At 39.5% G+C, this 22398-nt stretch overlaps 2 protein-coding genes across 2 annotated transcripts in view; both read right to left on the bottom strand.

Annotated features, from left to right (window-relative positions):
* Window positions 1-22398, bottom strand: part of immp2l (inner mitochondrial membrane peptidase subunit 2) — a 97557-nt gene that overhangs the window by 48169 nt on the left and 26990 nt on the right. The gene's annotated exons all lie outside the window — the stretch shown is intronic.
* Window positions 10888-11964, bottom strand: LOC147214028 (tripartite motif-containing protein 16-like protein). The gene has a single exon (XM_086142762.1). It carries the CDS (start codon window positions 11962-11964, stop codon window positions 10888-10890), a length of 1077 nt encoding a protein of 358 aa, XP_085998888.1.

A 22398-nucleotide genomic window follows, 5' to 3' on the forward strand; every position in this document is an offset into this window, starting at 1 on the left:
GGTTAATGTGATTTTATCTTGTGAACCTCAGCACATACTGTCTGCACATCTGGGTGGTAAAAGTTCAATAAATGGTATTGCCGACCAGTGCTGCTCAGTGTTGAAATCAAACACATTTTATTTTAATATTACAAGACCACCATAATCTTCACATTCAGAATTAGGATTTATGACATTGCAAACTAAAATAAAATGTATTTAACTAAATAAGTACTCATTATTTATTTTCCAAAGTTATAGGGAGCTCTATTGTCATTATACATCTTAACCGCACAAAAGAGAACTTCAAGTACTTAGATAAGTAACATTTCCTTTTCATTAGAAGCCACACTCTCAAATCTTATTTTTGTGTTTACATGCGTAATAGCTAAAAAAACAAAAAAGCACAGTCTTCGTGACTGATTATATGATCATATGTGATCATATGTGATGTCATTATTCTGCATTGCTTAAAAAAATATGTTGTAGAAGGAGGTTACAATGTATTCAAGAGAAACAATTTCTTCTGTAAACGAGTAATTAATAACATACAACCAGAAGAACAATTTCACGTTTGTTTCTGCTTCTAAGAGCCCTTTAAATCTTGATTTCTGAAGCATGGAATGGACCGAGGTATGAATTTTGAAGAGACCTACCAATATTTTTTTATTGTTTTTTAAGGATCTGTTGACAAATAGAAAATATAGACAAATGGTCCTGCCCCACTACCTATTGCCAGCTAGCTCAGCATCTCATACAGGAAGGAATGACATATGGCTCGAAGCAGGTCCATTACTCAGACTAGCACCTACCCTTCCTCCTCCTCCTGCTCCCCCCTGCTCCACAAACCTACAAACCATCTCTCACCTCCACATAAGGCTTTTTTCATCCGCTCTTTGTCTCCTGTAATTAAAGTCTGACAGGAAAAAGTGACAAAAAAGGAGAGCTGCAATTTATAAAGGTGACAGATCTTCCCCGGTGAGCCCTTGTCTGGAGCGGGCAGAGCACGCAACATAATCAAAACTCTATGGCGAGGTGGATGCAGCGGCCTCAAACATGGTGAGACTTTAGCCTTCAGACAATTATCAGAGAGTGAACCATTATAACTTGCTTCTCCTGCCTAACTCAGAAATACTGACAAAGGTGTGTCTGTACACAACCTCGGACAGACTGTTCTCTGTGTTGCATTACAAATATATTCAACTTTAGAAATATATAAAGCATGAATATAGTTGTCTTATTTTAGCCTCTAATGTTATGGGCCACCATTAACATAATTAAGCTTGTGAATTCTTTCTAATGGTAAATGGTCTCCACTTATATAATGCTTTCATCACCTTGTAGTTCCAAAGTGCCTTATACTTGATTTCACATTCACCCAGTAACACACACACACACACACACACACACACACACACACACACACATACTCGCACGCCATGCTACCATGCAGGGCCCTGACCGGACCATCAGGAGTAACTCTGGGTTCAGTGTGTTTCCCAAAGACACTTTGGCAAGCAAACAAAAAGGATCTGGAGTTTGACTGCTTGCCTTCCAATTGGAGGGACACTTGACCAACAGCATTACGATACATATACAGACCTTACAAGTACACATAAATATATGCACATTAACCATGATAAGTTTGAGTAAAACTTGTATGCAAGTTATGTATAACAAGTGTATTGGGACTAGGCTTGAAGTAAGATAAAATCTACATCATATAGCATAAAAACTGATATGAATACACAACAGAACATGCATATAGTTCAGTCCCAAGTCCTTGATTTAAAAGTCAGCCACAGTTAACTTTGAGAAAAATTATATGAAAATGCAGAACAAATGACCTAAGCCAGTAAAAAGAGACTTGCAGTAAATAAAAAATGCTTTTAATAAATACATATGGGCATAGAGAGCAAATACTACATTTCTATCTACAAAATATTACCGTAAGGTCACATCAGTGTTATTTAAATGCTTGTGAAAGCAGTGTTCAGCTTCCTATGAATCTGAATCTTGTGCGTTTCCCTTTGGTTTGCTATTTTCTCCACGTGCATTTTTCCCCAAATGCATGCCCCAGATGGAGTGGCATGGGGGTGGCGGCAATACATTACAATCTCTTTTCAGGACTGAGAGATTTAAATATGTTCTGTCTTGTAGCTGCTCTTATTTCTGGTCAATTTCCCGCTCGTGTGGGAGAAGCAAGGGGCTTCTTCTCTTTTATTGTGAACTGATCTTTTGGGCTGCTGAAAGAGCTGAGATGTTTTCTTTTTTTAATCCCAACTGCAGTATATTTTCTGTGAACTTCACTAGCATAACTGCATACACATGGAGGACAAAAAATTGGTGAATTATACATTAGCCTTTCATCAAGGCTACAAGTTGCTTGCAAATATGTATTTTCAGGTCAGATTTGTGATCCTGGAGGTCTCTTGTGTTTACACAAGTGCCCGGTAAAATATAAAGGTTTTATTAAGCAAAAATTCACACAGAAGTCGGTGGCTTACTGAGGGACAACTCTGGGCTCTGAAGATCTGTTTTGTAATAGGGATTAATGACTTGTGAGCAGTGTCGTCCTTGGAGAAGGGAAAGGAACCTCTTAATATGAAATATAATCATCATTTGTTTGGCTCTGAACCCCATTTGAACTACAGGACAGAGGGCTTGAAAACAAAGAAGCCAGAGTCCTGCTTGATGATGACTCAGTCGCCTGACCGACAGACTTCAACATTGGTTTCCACGACCAGACGCTTGCCTTTGGTGATGTCAGTCTCCATGGTAACCATGTGATGTACTAACACAATGACAAAGACAGTCCGCTGCTGAGAAGCCATAATAGCCCTGAAGGGCAAAACACAATATTTGATAGAACACAGCAGTGTTTCAAAAAATACAATGCTGCAGAAATACTCCATGTTGCTGTGTTTACTGACTTCTTTTTCATTTGCTCTTCAATGTGCGATATGGACGTGTATTTTTTTGGAAATAATGATTTTGTAAATGTCTGTGGCTTCATGAATGCTGTTTTATTGAATATTTCATTCTTTGAAATGGTATGCTAATGCTGTGAACATTATCTATTTAACTGTATTCTTTTTTTGTTGTATTTTATTGAATAAGGTGCCAGGAAAATATGTTTTCAAAAGCAGTATTTTCAATGTTATGTCAAAATATCTTTGGGCAAAACTTCCTCTTTAGAGCTACTGTTCCTGTCCTCTAGTAATGGTAAAATATTAAATATGATTTAATCACACATGTTGCATGGCTTTTCAAACAGGCACTTCAAAGAAGACGGTAAGATACTTCTGTAATTCCTGGCCTGATATTAATAATCTGAAATTTACTTCATTCATTATTCATTTGCTTTATAGAAATTATTTTGTTTTTGAAACATTTTCATTTTTTTGTCCATATTTTTTGCATTACCTCTATTCATTTACCTTTAGTCAATGCTCTTTTAATTTGTATCTTCTAATCTATTAATGATCTTATAATTCATATGAATTTATCTTATTTCTTTCAAACAATGGATTAATAATAAAAATAATAATAATAATTCATCTCTTTTATGTCACTACTGTCACTTTTGATTGGTGTTAAATAAAAGATAATATATCCTCAGAAAATGTAAAACTCCACTGTCAAAATCAATATGCATTTGCTATAATCAGGTTTACCAGCTTTTAGAAAATACCAGCAGCAACAGCAAAAAGGGACTCCTTCTCTTTAGACATTTGTCTTTGATAATACCAGTGTCAGCAAAAAGATACTAAAGCTTTCTAAATATCCAAAGCGGAGTGTGTAAAAAACAATCTTGAAGAAAAACATCCCAGCCCAAACCAAACACCCTCCTCTGGCTCATAACTTCAAAACTAAAGCCCCATGGCTCAGACTGGTCAAAGCCTAAAGGAAAAGAAACAGAGCGGAAAAGGCCAAATTAATAGGACATTTTGTGCGAGGGTGGGGGTGAGCAACTGAATTATAGCGTAAAAATTAAAAAAAAAAAAAAAAAAAAAAAAACTCGATAAACTCGGGCATTCAGCTTCCTGCAGCGAAGCCTTGACAGCATCTGGCGCCTCACTTTTTTCTATCGAGATACAGAGACACCCTGCTGTCCAGCTCAGATGAGCTCCCTACCAAAGCAGAAATAAGGATGGCATAAATCACCTGCCTGGGAAACCCGACATGCTTAAACATGAGGCCGGGGATGCATGTGAGGTTCAGAAGGACCAGGGGCTGCTGCCCAGAATAGCAATCCAAGCACCATCGACTTCAGAAAAAAAAAAAAACAGAGATGCAGATATCTTTTAATGGCTTCCTATGTGCCTGTCTAGTGGTTACTGATTATAAGGAGAGTGAGACGGTTACTAATGTGTGAGGCGGCAAAGCAGTCGCCTCTGCACAAACTGACACGACACTGACAGTGACAGAAAGCCCACACAGCACTTCATTTAATGAGACCAACACTGACGCCATGACTTAGTAGGACATGTCACGGCAAGCTTCCGAAGGGACACGCCAGGGCTCCCTGACATGAGCTATTGTAGCAAACAGGAAGCCAAATAATGACCTGTCACTGCCAGCAGATCAACCAAGCAGGAGGGGCCAGTGTATAAAGTGCTGGACCTGCTGGCAAACACTTATATATATCTGTGTGTGTGTGTGTGTGTGTGTGTGTGTGTGTGTGTGTGTGTGTGTGTGTTTGTGTGCGCACTTAATTTTTTCCCCCAATGATTCTTTTCTGGTTTAGTGAATATTTATGCACTATGAAGAAAGTTGCATAAAAGAAATAAATGTATCAGAACAGGCCCCAAAAGTTGGCGAGAAAAAAGTTATTTGGAAAATATGACCAATTTAAGTTGAAAAGGAAGTAAGTCAAAAAAGTAGACATTTTGGATTCAAATACTGTATTTTGAATACTTTAGGAGGATTATATTCAAGAGATTGTGGAGATGACAGGAAGAAGTGGTTTAACAGAGGGTCCCCACCATCCCCCACCCCCTTCTTGATATCCTGGATGTCACTATGACATCAGCCCAGGAGCTGCTTGATTGAAAAGGCCAGGCCGCAATTGTGATGTCAGTTTGCCGAGAGGAACGCCACCAATCACCATCGATCCACCCGCTGGCGCCGCACTCCAGAGACGCCACCCGACCTGGGGCCTTTGCTTTATGTTGGTGCTTTTCATTGATTCGGGAAAAGTATCCAGAGATTTAATTACACCAGTAACACATAAACTGTCTTGTGCCAATAGGAGCAGCCGGCTGGGGGAAACAGTTCTGTGTCCCGAGAAAGTAATGGTTGCATCATTGACACACTTTATAACTGAAAAAGATTTTCTGGGCTGTCTATGCTGTTGGTGCATTAGCTCCATTACAGCTGTCTGTGGAGGCAAACAAGCAACACCAACTATCGGTCTTTTTCTAGTAGTTCTAATATTGGCCAGTCTGTTTCTGAACCCATCCAAGAGCATCTTTGAGCTTGAGTGTTTTCCTCTGCGGCAGGTTTGTGACATGACGACCTGTCCTTCAGGATATGATGGCTCAGATTTCAAATACCACATGAAAATTACTTCAAGCAGAAAATTGGGGCATTCACTTAAGTCGAGAATCTGAGTTGATAAGACAGGATGTCTGTCTGCATGGTCCAATTGAGTGTGGAGGGATCGAAAGAGTGACTGACCTCATAAATAACATTAGTCCTATTTCCTTCATAACCTATCAGACTGTTCTATTTTGTCTGCTAGTATGGTTCATTTCCTTCCTCTTAACAGGAAACAGACAGTGCTTTCATCCAATCAGGCAACAGAAAAGGTACCATCTTTCTGTGGTACACCTTCAGACTAATTTGCATTTGCACTGGCTTTCTGTAGTCTTGAGTTATCAGATTATGTCTTATTTGTAAGTCTGATTTTTGATTTGACGATAGAGTTATTATTTGTCTTTTCTTTTAACACTCTGGGCCACAGCATCCATGAGAACCACTGTTCTGGGGCTGAAAATGGAGAGCCGACACAGCAACTGTACCCTCTTCATAATGTCGAAAGGTTCATTCAAGTGCAATGTGGATATGAAACAGAGAGAATTTGACAAATCCGCAGGGCAATATGCTGAGTGACACCTAAACATTGAAAGTCTGGTACAAATAATTTACATTGTCTTGCTGCATTTTAGCCCAAAGAGAAAAGGTGTTTACAACTACGGCTGACAGGATAGTGCCCATTTCACCTCAGTGTTAACACTAACACTCGCAGCTAATCCTCCCTCTGTGAATATGTTCCAGAGGCTGAGACAGCCTTGCACTCATCCATTGAGAGCTCACTCTACAATGCTGCACCAGGTTCTAAACAACTAACAGGCCAGCTCTTCAGAAGACAATTGACTTTGAGAAGAATATCAGTGGTTGCCAGTTGACCTTTGCGGCAGCTCTCACTTTGGCAGCAGGGACAATAAAATTTGGAAGAACTGCTCATGTTCAGCTCATCCCTTGCTTGACCTGTTGCCCTCTGTCAGGGAGAACAGACCATCCAGGCTTAGATCACAAGACTCACTTACCACTTCTCCCCCTTGGCTATCAGACACACAAACAAGAAATAATGTGTGTTAAATAGTTATATTTCTCATGCAATAGTTTGCTTATTGCTGCATTATTATGATATTTATTGTATTAAAGTGCAGCTATCCCACAGTGCTTAAGAGTGTTTGTGATGGACAGATTGATAGACAGACGGACGGACAGATGGATGAACAGACAGATGGACAGTACTGTTGTTTCTGAGGTCTTTTTTCATCTAGAAATGTCTTTCTTTAAACAGTAATAACAGTGATCAAAACTTCATTTTTACCTGCTGCAGACAATAAAGTCACGAACAACACAAAAATAAAGAGACCTTGGTAAAGGATGACAGAGCAAGGGCATTACTCATCACACAGATTTACAATTCTCAAAAAAGAAATTGCATTTGCATTCTGGACCCTCGCAGTAGATTTGTAATTAAATTATCTGAAGCAGTGCAAGGAAAACAGTCATCACTCTCTATGGCAGGACTGTCAAAAACCTGAAGGAAATACTGCTATTTAAATCAGCGGCAGACAAAGGTGCTTCAGGAAAACTTCGGTTGGTGTCTGAAGGCGTGATTACTCACGGACTGAAAAAACAAAATATTGTTGTTCAGTCGTAAAGTTAATTGATGGCTCTGCCACTTAATTGTATTACACAACAGTTGTAAATCTGCGAGCTCCCTTCTCATCTAGCTGTCCATTGATTTAACTCAAACTGGCTCCACACAGCACTTTGAAGATGTGACAGTGTCTGACCTTTGAATAATTACGTTTCTTAAATCACGTATTTTAGCACTGACTTTTAGCTAATTTCCACTAGTATTACCTTCTTGTCAAATCTATTCAGCATTTGGAGGTAATTTTAATCCAGCTGCTTATTGATCCAATTTTGGTATTTAGGAATTGTTGCTATTCTTTGAGAAGTTAAGGCGTAATTAATTTTTGAGTTTTTTAAGCAGTTTCTTCCTGACTTTGGAAAAAATTCCATCCTTTTGTTTTTCATTTGTAGCAGATTATTTCAAGCATGTGTTTTAATTTACTAATTTGCTTTTGGAATAATCTTAAAAACAGCCAACTGGAATTGGCAAGAAATGCATCTCATAATTAAATTTAGTTAAGAGCTATTGAAAAGAATTGGAAAATGAAACTTTCACCAGACATTTACGAAGTTGGTGATTTTGTGCCAAGGAGCTTCATGCCCTCCTGATCCAAACCAAGTGAACTAAAAGGCTAACCTGCCAGTCACCCCAAAACCAACCCATCCTCAGGAGAAATCACACCAATTGCTATTTGGAGAATTAATTCAGTGACCTATGGTAATTTTAAGAATCATTTGCTCTGTGTTGGCTGTGTCTGAACTAGGAATGAGCTCCTCTCATATCCCTTCACTCATGCAAAATTCATTTTAGATAATTATCTAAACCATCACCATACCCAAAAAGCGACAAAAAGTGAAGAGCATCTAATGACTAAATCTTTCCATTATGAACATTATGATAATTAACGTCAAACATTTGATCAGGAGCCAAATTTATTTTTTCTGGATCAGTATTGCAGATAAATCTAACAGTTGCATCATCAGGGTACTAAATTAAAAACAGTGAAATATATCACAATACTATCAAGTTTCTATTCTGTGATAAGGGGTAGAGCCAACTGTCTTCAGTATTAAGATTTAATTTATCAAATGTTCTTATCCAAAGCAAAATGTATTAGAGCACTCACAACTGCAAGTATTTAGTTGGGACAATACAAGTAAATGTCATCAAGCCACATTTGAGTCCAATAAAGTATGTAGTAGGCAGAATATACGATGCATAAAAGATAATTTTCTTTAAGCCCATCGGGAATAGAAGTGGTTGCGAAAGAGTTGACTTTAGCATTAAAGATTTAGAGCAGCTGCGTATCAGATGGGCTTGGATACCTCCTTTCTGGCACAAACAAACTAAAGAAGAGATAAGACTATACTGTGACTTTTGGTCATATTGCGGTGGAAGTGCCAGAGGCCTTTTGCTTGGAGTACAGTAGGCAGAATGGACGTGAAGATGAATGGGGGCACTTCGGTTGGTTGGAGCTGTTATTGTTGCTGTTGCGTTTGTAAGCAAACGTTAGGAATTTGAGTTTTATGTGCATGACAGCTCTGTACCAAGTGAGGGATGAGACCACATGCACTACATTCAGAAACATCTACAGGAGTTTAAATGTGCATGTAAAGTGAAATATAGAGAACAGCATTGTTATTCTTTGCACTAAATTCATGGTTATACAGTTCCTTTTATAATAACATAAAAGATATCTGATTTCTCTTTATGACATCATGCCCCTGAACACCCTGCCCTACCAACAAAAAATACTCTTGTAAACACAGGACGGCAAGGATTTCTCAGTGGGAAGCAAGACACCATAACACGACTAGTCAACAATTTGGCCTTGACTAGTTTGCCATGGTTAAAAAACAAAAACAAATTTCACTTGTTAAGAGTGCTACTAGGGCATGCTTGGAAAGGCTTGCTTCACTCTCCAGAACACCTTCTTTTCTTTTAGTTTTTTCCCTTCAGGGGTCATCACAGTGAATCAACCTTCTCCATCTTCTCCTCCCTTACACCAACTAACTTGTATCCTCTCTCACTTCGCCGATAAATCTTGTCTTTGGTCTTCCTCTAAACCTCATGCGTGGCAGCTCCAATTCCAACATCTGTCTACCAATATATTCACTATCCCTCCTCTGTACATGACCAAACCATCTCAGTCTGGCTTCTCTGACCTTCTCTCCAAAACGTCTAGCATGTGCTGTTCCTCTGATAGACTCATTCCTGATCCTATCCATCCTGATCACTCCCAAAGAGAACCTCAACATCTTCATGTCTGTGATCTTTAGCTCTGCCTTCTGTCTTTTTGTCATTGTCACTCTTTCTAGACCATACAGCACTGCTGGTCTCACCACTGTTTTGTGAACCTTTCCTTTCATTCTGGCTGATAGTCCTCTATCACATAGCATCCCCGACACATTTCTCCACCCATTCCATCCTGCTTGAACCTGTCTCTTTACTTCTTTTCCACACTCCGTTGCCTTGGACTGTTGACCCTAAGTACTTGAAATCATCCAACTACTTGATCTCTTCTCCGGGTAGCCAAACAGAGCTTAGAAAAATTGCAATAATTATATTGAGGCTTTAGTTTTGAATATTCATCGTAAGTTGAGGCTGTACAACTTCTTCGAGCCACTGAGTTGGAGTAGCACATATTAACCACTGGATGCACTGACGAATGTCTGAGACAAACTTGGCATTTGAACGGTCCATTTATTTTTCTTCCAAATTATCATTCACTCATTCACGCTTTCATTCATCTACTCAGGTGACTATTCATTCACTCTCCTACACATCCAATAACTCAGGACACCATAGGTGTTACTACTTCGCTGCGACCACCACAAGTATTGCTGCAGTTCCCGCTAGTCTCAACTTTTACACATGTTTATACTATTCATATAATGTCATATTGTTTTGGTACAACTTGTTAATACAAGCCCTACCTGTTTATATATATTGTTAACACTGTTAATTGTTCTTAGTTTTTTATTTTTGATAACATTTCTTACACTGTCCACTTTCTGTTGTGAGTGGTTGAAATTTCCCCACTGTGGGACAATTGAAGGAATATTCTACTGTATTCTATTCTAGATTTGTTTCCATTAAACTGGAACAGCATTTCAATAAATGGAAAACTCAAGAGTAACAGCCAGAGCAACATGAACTTACTACAGCAACATGCTGCTGACTTAAGAGACCAAAAACTATACATATAGTATATTATTCAGCAAAGCAAACGCCTGAATAATTAAAAACTAACTCATATTTATACCATAGCCTGCAAATTAACCAAGCGGGCTCAATGTACATCTTGTGGATTAAAAGTGAAGAGGGTTCCTACCCTGGCATTAGTGGAAGTAAAATGTGGCAAAAAAGCAGTTACAAAATGGACAGTTAACATCAACATTCAGTTGTCAGCGCCAGACCAGACTGCTGCAGAAGGGCGAGGTATACCATAGTACCAGCTGCCATGGGATATTTGAACATACTGAAAGAGGCCTTTCCATTCAGTCTCGAGCAGCGTACAAATGATTATTTGGTTGGAAAAATGTACATGACATATAATTGTGAGAAGACAGTTTGCTGGACATCGTAAGACAGTTATCTCAAGACCAATGACATGACTGTCAGCGGAGCTGGGTAATCAGGTTGGCAGTAAGGAAACTCCAAAGATGCCAATCCCGTAAAGCATCCTAGACAAAATGTTGTAATTGCACAACGAAAAAAACACAAGAGTCATACTGAGAGAGCAGGTTCTATTTGAGTTGAATAAATTCTGCTGTGTGTCCAGGAGGGTAATGGAGGTGGAGTCCAGCATGAAGGGGTTGTGTGAATTTGGTCTCAACTCTGTGGATGAGATCAACTGTTTCAGATACGCTATAAAATGAAAGAACACCTTCGGTGTGATCAAGGTACACACCTATTTTGGAGGACCAAGGACCTGAGACATCAGATGGGACCTTGTTGTACACAAAAAAATAACGTTGTTTGTCACAAAGTAGGTTCCACGATTTCTCATTACCGCCAAATCCACTTTCTCTCCCTCCTCTGCTGATATTTTTGTAAGCGACTGCTATGCAAACTCCTCCTCCTCCACCCCACTCCACTTCCCAGTAACAACGTCCAGTCAAACTCTCTTTGCTTAAGACCTGACAGTCACATTTGAATCTCTCTGGGTGTTTAGAATAAGACTGTTTTTCATTTGCGTTTGTAACTTTTCTGTTGCCTTCAGATAATAGAAGCCATCGGTTTGCCGTGTTTGGGTCCAATGTAATGTCACGTGAATATTTTAAGAATTCAGCTCTGGTCTTGGGCTCTGGCTGTGGCTGCGAATCATCAGCTTGACTACCCGAGGCATTTTTCCCTTTCCCGATTAGGATGTCCTGGAGTTGATCTCTGGTTTCTGACACCGTTTTCATCACACCTTCAAAGTAGTTCCGAGGACATAAATTGATGGCTGGATCTAGAGATGGGCTGAGTTGCGAAAATGGTGGGTAATCCTGGAGAAGCTGGCTGTGGTCCTCATTGTCTGGCAGCTGCGTCAACAGTGTGATGTCCTGCTGGAGCTTCTCCTGAAGCTCTCTGATTCGCTTTGTTTCCTTTTTCTGAAGGGATTTGATCTTCAGCTTTACATCAGAGCAACTTTTTTCCACCAGCTGAATTAGATCATCGAAGGCTTGCTCACTGTCTTCCTCTGCTTTTTCTGCAGAGAGTTGGATTGCCTTCAGCTCCTGTTGAAGGTCCTTAATATCTTTCTCTCTGTCCTGGATTTTCTGCTGGGCTGTTTGTCGACCAGACTTGTGCTTTTGGCCTTTACCTCCTTTCTGCTCCATTTCACTTCTCGGTGGCAGCGACAGTCTAATTTTCTTTGAATTTTAATGGGTTGTGCCCTGGTCTCAATAACGTGATCTACATTGAATGAGTAAGACAGTTTCTCTTTCTTGACTCACTTTTACAATATACTATTGCAGGGCCAGTTTATAGTGGCATCATAGACAGAGAGTTTTACCTATGTGACATCACTAGGAAGGTTTAAGTGTGTGATGTCACATAGGCCCTGGGTGATGTCACATATAGTAGTTCAAGTACACTATTTGTGATTACACAGTACACAGGCACTGCGCTGACTTCATTAGAAAATCCTGGAATCAAATGTGTATATACCTGTTCCAAGCCCACTAGATGAGACACTGTCCTTTGATCGGGTAATTATTGTGACAAGCCATTCCCAACTCACATCTTCCAGCTGGGCAACATATTATTTAATAATTTTTTTTGCCCTTTTATAAATCACATGGTGTATCATTAATAGATTGAGATAGCAAGACAGCACACTCCCATATTTGAGAAAGCCAACATTTGCACAAATTATTAGCTATAGCTGGCTAGCTGATTTGAATGCAGTCTCGGGGGGGCACAAGCCAGTGTCTCTGTGAGCTGGTCCCAAGCCCTGATAAATGCAGAGGGTTGCATCGGGAAGGGCATCCACAGTAAAACTTGTGCCAAAACCGAATTTGCTTATCAAACCTAAGAATATCATACCCGATTGGTGGAAACCCACGCAAACAACAAGAGCCATTGGTGCCGATAGCATACAGGGTTCCAGTGGAAATCTTGCTACTGTTGGTTAAAGAAGGAGAGGAGGACGACATGTTCTAAAGCAGAGAGAGAAGAGGAAAAGCAGGAGTCTGGGACTGAGAGTATGGACTTTGAATATTGGGGCAATAACTGGTATTGTATGAGAAGTATGTTAGACTGGTTCAGGACATGTATGCTAGCTGTGAGACAGTGGTGAGGTGTGCTGTAAGGTGTAACAGCTCTGAGACCCTTCTTGTTTGCAGTGGTGATGGACAGGCTGACAGATGAGGTTAGACAGAATTCTCCCTGAACCATGATGTCAGGTGACATTGTGATTTGTAGTGAGAACAGGGAACAGGTGAAGGTATGCTCTGGAAAGGAGAGGAATGAAGGTTTGTCACAGAAAACAGAGAGTATGTGTGTGAATGAGAGGGACCCAAGTGGAACGGTGAGGTTACAGGGATTGGAGATGAAGAAATTAGAGGATATGAAGTACTTAGGGTCAACAGTCCAGAGCAATGGAGAATGTGGAAAAGTTGTAAAGAAACAGGTTCAATCAGGTTGAAATGGGTGGAGAAAAGTGTTAGGGGTACTGCAATAGAAGACTCGGCCAGAATGAATGGACAGTGGTGAGACCAGCAATGCTATATGGTTTAGAAACAGTGAAATTGACAAAAAGGCAGGAGGCAGAGCTGGAGATCGCAGAGATGAAGATGTTGAGGTTCTCTTTGGGAGTGATGACAATGGACAGGATCAGCAATAATTCCATCAGAGGAACAGCACATTAGATGTTTTGGAGAGAAGGTCAGAGAAACCAGACTGAGATGGTTCGGTCATGCATAGAGGAGGGAATAGTGAATATATTGGTAGACGGATGCTGGGATTGAAGCTGCAAGGTAGGAGGTCTAGAGGAAGACCAAAGACAAGATTTATGGATGTAGTGAGAGAGGATATGAAGTTCGTAGGTGTGAGAGAGGAGGATCCAGTGTGAGAGAATTTCCCTTACGGGAATCAATAAAGTATATCTTAAACAAAGACTAGGGTTAGATGGAGAAGGTTGAATTGCTGTGGCAACCCCTGAAGGGAACAGCTGAAAGGAAAAGAAGAAGTTGGCTAGCTAATTTAGCAAAAATCAATATAGCAAGTTAGTTCGCAGACTAAAAATGATAAAAGCAGATATATCTGTCTATCTTCACATTTCTCTTTCTGTGCTTCTTCTCTCTCAGGGAGACCTTTTAGAATATCTCACCGGGTTAGTGCCCAAACAACATTTACAAATCTGGTCATAGTTCTCTTGTATACTATCCTAATACCTTGAGGACATGTCTACGTGACTCAGCTTCATGTTTCTCATATTGACCCCCTTGTCATTTTGGCCTATGTGCCCAGAGAGTCTGCCTGAAAGCTGGATGGGCCATGAAGACCCACATAACCTCAAAATTCACATTTTTTTCCCTTGTTGTTTGTGTTGATTTGCTGTTTACAACAGTGGGAACGTAAGACCCATCCTAACAGTTGGTTGGCTATAAAACTCCTGTTAATATTTCACTGTGACTTCTCACAGGCAGCTCCTGCATTAGCACATTCTAAACTCTGTATCTACAGTGTTTATCCCATCTCACTGCTCCTTTAGAGCCAATGGTTCGCAGTGGCTACCTTATACTGTGCTTACACTTTTGAAAAGATTTGTGTAAAACTATCATCTCACACCAGCTCACAATTCAACACTAGTGTTCAGAGTCTTAAGTTACAGCCTTGTCTCATTCTAGTACCAGAGTAGTCTGAGGCTAAAGACTGTGGATCTTACATTTAACTACTTCTTAAAGATTTTGAAAAGACTTGTGGAAATGTGACATCGGTCACACTGTCACACTGGTACCAGGTTTCCTGTTTCCAGTTTTGTTGGAGCTCATCTATTGGTTGTTGATTCAGTCTTTTCTGTGACATAAGATCAAGACTTTCAATAATATCAAAAATGTTTGATATTGTCATAAGCCCTAAGACCAAGCAGAGATTGAGCCTGCACAAAGATACGACTGCAGTAACACTCTTAGACTCTTAAGATTTCCTTCCGACTTCCAGTTTTAAGTCTGCCACAAGAAAACTGTGAGGCGTAAGCCCAGCATTAACTGAATTTATATCCTTGGTTTTCTTTTGCAACACAACTGCACAGCTCTTGTGGGTCAACATTCCTGTCAGTGAAAGGCACCAGGCACTTTCACCAGAACTGAGTCCTATTCAGTGTACTAATTACTCAGTACGCACTCATCTTCTCCTTTTGGCTTTTCCCTTCAGGGGCCGCCTTCGATTCAAATCTGCAGAGTTCAACTCAAATTCAAGATTAAAGAAAATATACAGTATATATGCATTCTACACTCCACCCAATTACATCTTTATCAAGTTTCCTCTCTAACTTTAACTTTGCCTTATGTATATAGGTCAGATTTCAGATTCATCGTTATCTTCTCACAAGAGTCTTGCATTTATATTGCATACGATAAATAAAAATGAAATTAAATAGAAAAGGTAAAAATTGAAAATGAAATTTCAACTTGATAATATTTTCAAAACACATCTGGCTGCTAAAATTAATGCAATCTTTGAAGTACCAGCGGTACAATGAGGTTGGTTAGCTTTTGTAGGATAAAAAGGGTTAAGGCCAGTGGGGAGCAGGGGAACATTCTCAAGAGAAAACACTTTACCTTGTGATGAAAAGAAAAACAGAATGGATCATCTAAACTGAAGTAACCCTGAATGATAAAATGAAAATGAAATGTCTTAAATCTATATCCCTTTTACAAAGACAACTTTAATCAGGTAGACATGTTCAGTCAAACAGGGGTGATGGAGCAACACCAACCATTAAGAAGTAATGAAATGTAAAGATTAAAGTGGTCACCAGAACTCAAAATTACAGAACTCTTTTTGGCGGTTGTAATCAAAAATTATTTTTTCAACAGAAAAACATTCCGGAGTTAACCATGGGAACAACACCGATAGAATCTGGAATGCTGACGGGGAGAACGTAAAGGTCTCTGTTGTGGTGGGCAGCCCATCAGCATTGACACATTGCCAAAAAATGGATATGTTGATATGTATGTATGTATGTATGTATGATATCTTGTAAAAATTACAGCTACAATATTTGTAATACACAAATGAGAGGATAAAAGACCTTCAGCACAATCTCCTTATCCCTTAAAATTCATCATCATCTTCTTTTCAGTTCAGCTTTTCCATATTAGGGGTCACCATAGCGAATCAACCTCCTCCATCTAACCCTATTCTTTGTATCTTCTCTCACATCAACAAACTCCATGCCCTCATACATCACTTCCATAAATCTTCTCTTTGGTTTTCCTCCATGCCTCCCGCCTGGCAGCTCCAAACCAAGCATTCTTCTACCAATATATTCACTATCCTTCCTCTGTACATGACCAAACCATCTCTGACCTTATCTCAAAAACATCTAACATGTGCTGCCCTTCTGAAAGACTCATTCCTGATCCTATCCATTCTCATCACTCCCAAAAAGACCCTCGGCTTCCCCTCGGACCCACTGTCTCTAAACTATACATCGCTGGTCTCACCATTGTCTTATATAGGCAATGGCTATATAAGACATATAGCTTTCTTTTCATTCTGGTCGATACTCCTTTATTACACATTACCCCTGACCCTTTTATCCAGCCGTTCCAACCTACTTGATACTGTTTCTTCACCTCTATTCTACAGTCTCCACAGACTAAAGAAACATGATGTTTGGTGAAAAGAAACACACCCAATGTCAGCAGGTCACTGGAAGTGTTATTTGAAACATCTGTTGTGTACTGCAGCATCCTCCCGTTTTTCTGCCTTGCAAAATACACCTCCGCTGAAAGTAGAATCCGCCCGCTGAGTGTGACTCAACTGTATTTATTAATATTTCCACTTTGTTGCATTTTCAAATCAAATCATTGACACGCGGTCAATTTCCATGCACTGAAATTTTAAGGGTATAAGAATGTCAAACAAAATATTCCAAAATATGAGTCTTTTGTTAGCAGAACAGTTGTAATTGCAGTCTACCGCTTTCTGACAGTCAATTTAGAGAACTTAGAGTAAACTTAAAAAAGTTCAATCACAGGCTGTCTTCAGTGATGACTTGGTGGTCCTGCTGTTCAACTGCAGGAAGCTGCCATCAGCAGCAAAGAAGCAGAGATGACTTAAAGAGCTGCATCTTCCTGTTTCCGTGGCAACATGATAAAACTGCAGATGGTGAGGAGAGGGAGGATGGACTGTCTTGATGATTGACAGAACTGGTCCGGGGTGTGAGGAGCGAGTGGAAGTGGCAGCATGTACCAGGAAGACACGACGGCTATGGGATTCAACATGACAAACCCTGATCTGGTCTGCCTGGATTATTCTTGTCTACTTGCACCTCTGCTGGCACAAGAGTTGGATATGTAATGCCCAAAATACGTTTTCTCAGGCAGCCTCTGCACTAAAGTTTCTCATTGTCTTTTGGAGATTAGCTGGATAATTCCCAAGCTGATGGTCCTGGCCCTCACGTAGCCTAACAGTTGACCTAGCTGTGCTTTTGTCATTTGTCATGTTTAAAGTAGAGCTATGGAGGGAGTAGCGAGCTTTGCCTGAGGCGGTGGCTCATATTTCATTGTTTAAGCAGCACTCTGTCTTCAAACTCCCTGCTGTCCAGCTCAGATAAGCGATAACAGTGCAGACTAGATGCTACTTCATTTCATTAGTGAGTTAAGACCACACCTTGACTCCCAAATACTTCAAAGTATTGACAGGAAGCATCTGATTACATTGAGTTGGAGTTCTGCGGTCAAAACCACAACCTGTAAAGATAAATCTTGTCCCTTGATTGTTGGAAAAGTTGCTTTGCAAACAAGAGTTCAGAATCAGTTCATTTTTCCCAGACACTCTAATACACTGTCAGATTCACTGTACTCACTCGTCATCATGCCTGTTAACATGTACAAGTAGTCTGATTTAGTCTAAACACTATAATCTAGAATCAATCAACAGAAGAAATTTGTTTGTTTTTCCCATGCATTACAAAAAACATTTTTCAGTACTTTCACTGTTTTGAAAGGAAAGGTTGTTGGATTTGAATCATTCTCATGTGTATTAAAAATACTGAGCAGTTTGAATCGGACAAAAAGGGAGATGATTAACCTCAATCTTGTTAATCTGCAGCTGTGACAATTAGTAATTTTCAGCAGTTAAAAATAATGAAAAAAATATGAGCTATTTAGCAAACAATAGGCAACGAAAGGAAAAATTTTAATGTTTTAATTGACATTTGGACACATAATTGTGACACAGTTCATCGTCACTAAATAAAGATAGTTGGTTGAGGCCCTTCGCCAAACACAATCATGTACTGAGCCACCCATTTTAAAAGATTCAACAACAAAAGGCTCTTGATATAGAGCTCTCTGAATTCAAGCATGGCTCTGTAATGGGACAGCACCTTTCATTACAAGTCAGATTATCATACCATTCAGTGGTATTATTGAAAAGATGATGTGTTAGCCACATGAGTAAGCATTGTTAATGTTAAATGGTGGAGCTGGTCAACCCAGTGCTGAAGTGTATAATGCAGAAAAACTGCCACCACTTTGTTGGGTCTTACTGCAGTGTTCCAAACCTCCTCCTGTATTATCAGCACAGACAGGGAGCTGAAGGGAGCTGAATAGAGCCGAATTGTATGGCGGAGCAGTTACATGTGTGCTGTACCTCACCGAGCACGATGACAAGCCTCAGAGGGAGTGGTGTACAGCACACTGCCACAGCACTGAGGAAGTGTGCTCTTTGGAGTGACAAATCAAGCACCCAGTCTGATGGATGAGTCTGGGTTTGTCGGTTGTCAGGAGAATGGTAACTGTCTGACTTTTAGGTTTGCTGGAAGAGAGATAAAGGTACAGTATTTTTCCTCAGTTCAGGTGAGGCCCCTCAGTTCGGTTGAGTGAAAGAAAATATTTTTGGATAATTCTATTCTTCCAGTCTTATGGGAAGAGTTGGGAAAGGGCTTTTTCTGTTTCAACATGACTGGTCAAAGGGTACAAAGCAAGATTTTTTAGCATATGAATCAGTGGGTCTGATGCGGAAAATACTGAGTGGCCCACCCTATCCAACACCTGCAGGGTTATCTGTAACAACAGAGACTGTGAGCCAGCCATGACTTCTTATCCAGGAAGACGCTTGACAATTTTTACTGGCTGAATGGGCAAAGATTCCCATAGACATGCTTCAGAATCTTGTGTAAAGTCTTTAAAGGTGGAAGGTTGCTGCTCTACCAGCTCATATTTACACCTGCGGATGTAGAATCGCTTGCTATAAAGCCTTCTGCAGATGTCATAAACTGATCAGTATTCCACATTTTCCTGAGATTTTTGAGGGGATGAAGTAAAGTGGCAAGAAAAAAAAAATAGTCATCCAAATTGATGGAGTAACAAAGAACATAAAATAATAAACACAATTAAAGAGCCAATATGAAATAACTTCCAAAAATAAAACCTCAAAAACTTTTCAGAATCTTTGTGCTATTACTTGGGTTTCGCCATCATCATTAATGTTGCGATTAAAATTTAAAATGTCTATGCCTTTTGTGAGTTTGCACTCATTTTCAAAAAAATTCAAAAGAGCGAATCATTGATCTCAACACCAGGTTGTAATTACCTAGTTCTTAGTCTAAAATTGACCAATGCCACTCCTCATTCATCTTAGACATTCTTGGGCACACCCACACATCTAACCACATGACGCATAAAAATAATATCCGCTCTAACTACACTGATGAAACTAATTTGTCTAAGATGAAGGCTTGTTTTCAAGAGATTGTGCTAAGACAAAACATATGAAAAGGTGAGAGGTTCAGCTACTAAATAACCCACATACAAAGCTACCAGCTTATGTTACTAAAACACCAAATAACAAAGATGCTGCTTGAAATTTAGTGATTGCAGGTTTGTAGACTCCAGTTGTTACAAGGGATCAATTACCATTCAATTGTTTTTGGTGATGCTGGGAGATTATCAATAATTTTTTCATGAAGAAAGGCGGTTTGATAAGTAATTATTCAGAAAACAAATCGTCACTTTGGTGATGTGCACTGCACACAAATTTAAAAAGAGCGCATAAAGATTTGATTGATTTGAAGACCTTTACTCTTTACCAAGGGATTGGACAGGAATATTGCATTAACCTTTGAGGAGTTATAACCAATTTTACAGAGTCTCTCATTTAACAAAAATCGAATGGGACAGAAAAGTGGATGGACTCACTGTCAAAGTGCCAGGTTTGGCCAACTACACGATCAGTTTATAAAGTGTTGGTGGTCATTTGTCATTAAATCGCAATACTTTCTTGTTTGAAATCAATGTGAGGTAAAGCATTAATGCAAGTGGAGTTAGTCCAACACCACTATAATTACTACAAGGATCCTAGTAAATGATCTAGTACATTCATAAAAGGTAGGGAAGCATTTATAGTTTCTTTTTAAAAGCCTGGAAAAACTCAAGAGACGAGTGAAGTAGACAATCATACAGGTAACCTCTTCCTCCTCAAGAGCGAGGCTCTTCCAAATCCTACAATCACACCTTTGTGATTGCAACAAAGAGGGTTAACAACTTGGCGTAAACATCTTGTAAAAATAATAGATAACTATAGTAGATAATAAGGTAGATAAATAAAGGCCTCTACAGGCCTGGGATATCATTCTCTGGTTCTAAAAAACCTTGAATAACTTCTGTCTGAAGAGGCAGTATCATCTGTCCAACACAACAGAGGAACTGAGTTTACTTTAGTGGTGGGCTTCAGACTGCAGGCAAATCACTGACAATAAAAAATTTCCCTCTAATATATATGTAAGATTTTATTTGAATCATTCATATCAATATTTATCATTGTGTTTATTGAAATAAAGGCTGAGAGTATGTACTGCAGGCCCAGTTTGACTTTCAAATCAATTGTTTGTGCAGAGAAATATAAAAAAACAAAACAAATAAAAAGTCTCTCATTGAGTCACATTAAACAATATTATAAAGGCCTTAAATTGCAAGTGTGCATTGAACCAAATCACAAGCAAAGGTATAAGGGATATCCGAGTAATTTTATCCATGTAAAAGCTTGACTATCCTAATGAACTTGATCTCAATTCCCATAATAATTCTCATTTTTTACCGGTAAATACAAATGTGTGTTTTACACACATTTTGTCTTGCCATCAGAATTAATGTTTTAGACAGACATTGCACCAAAGGAGATATTGTTATGATAATAGAGGTGCTTCCCAATTTAATTTTTGAATCAAATAATATTGCATTACCTAATCATAAATTTGCAGGTGGGTCTTCAGGAGACCATGGATATAAATTTCCTCTGCCATTGATTTTCATTTACATCTTTGATGGATGCAACGATCTCAGAAATATGATCTGACATCTCATTACGGGATCATAAATATCAAAAAAATGTCGAAAGATCACAACTCCCACCAACTGTTTCTGCTTGAATGTCAGATGTTGTACTAGGTGTGTGTGGTGCACAAGTTTGGTGTATGGGAGAAGGGAAACAAGGGAGAGAGATAGATAACAAAGGACAGAGGGCAGTGACAGATGGAACAGGATGTAGGACTGAGGACACCGCTTTCCTTAATTAGACTGAATCACCTGACAAAATAAAATACCAGATAGTGAAACCACCCGAGCTATCGTGCAGAGAAAAAGTCACACAGCAAAGGCAACAGTATGCATCATGGCTGTCTAAAAAAACAGCTGACAGCCAGGATTAATCATCCATCTCTGCCAGTGTGTTCTCCACTAAAGCCCCGGCCTCCTAAAATACCAAACTCTGCCTGTCGGACCGCTGGCTACTGCTCAATTTATCACCGGTTTCAGTGCAGAGAAGCAGGTTAACATAGAGGCTAAACACAGACTTTGACCTGGAAAACTAGCCCTAAGCAGCTCTGGGGAACCAGAGGAGATGGATGAGACTCTCTAATGTCCCTCACCTTCCCTGGAGCACAACCCAGTGTAAGGGCTTAGCAACATGGGACAAAATAGTATCACTAAGAGAATATTTTTCTTACCCGTTCATGTGCCGATACCTGCTTAGGTATGGAAAAGTTACATTTCCGATGCACATTACCAATAGATCAGCAAAGAAGTTCAGTTTACCATTTTAACACTTGTAAAGCTTGATATTGAGAAGCTTTTCAAGAATTCAAATTAGAGGAGCCTGACTTACAATCCCTGATTTGACCTGTAAATACAGTGTATCATTTGTATTTGTTTCCTTGAAAGTTTCTTGTAACCACATCCCAGTTTCCTGACAGTACTTTGATTTTCTGAAAGTGGACATGAAATTAGTTGGTGTGAGAGCAGAGGATGCAGAGGATAAGGTTGGATGGAGGCAGATGATTTGCTGTTATGACAAGGGAATAGCCAAAAGCAAAAAGAGACTGTCTCAAACATAACAGAGATAGGCACATAGTTTCTTACCACGGTGATTTTTGACAACCAGCGATGATTTAAATTGGGTATGTTTAAGTTTCCAGACATAAGCGCACACGCCCAGAGGGTGTTCAGCAATCATCAGAACTTGTTGTACACATCTGACATGTTTACACAAAACATGAGGCTGCTTTACAAGGAAGGCCATGCAGTGAGAAGATCTGCAAT

This window comes from Fistularia commersonii, chromosome 35 (genome assembly GCF_037954325.1).
Source record: "Fistularia commersonii isolate RoL2024-O1a breed Wild chromosome 35, RoL_Fcom_v1.0, whole genome shotgun sequence".
NCBI classification, from domain to species: Eukaryota; Metazoa; Chordata; class Actinopteri; order Syngnathiformes; family Fistulariidae; genus Fistularia; species Fistularia commersonii.

Bases quoted from the DNA above. Each gene is read 5' to 3' on its own strand.
- LOC147214028 (XM_086142762.1), bottom strand. From the start codon at position 11,964: ATGGAGCAGAAAGGAGGTAAAGGCCAAAAGCACAAGTCTGGTCGACAA.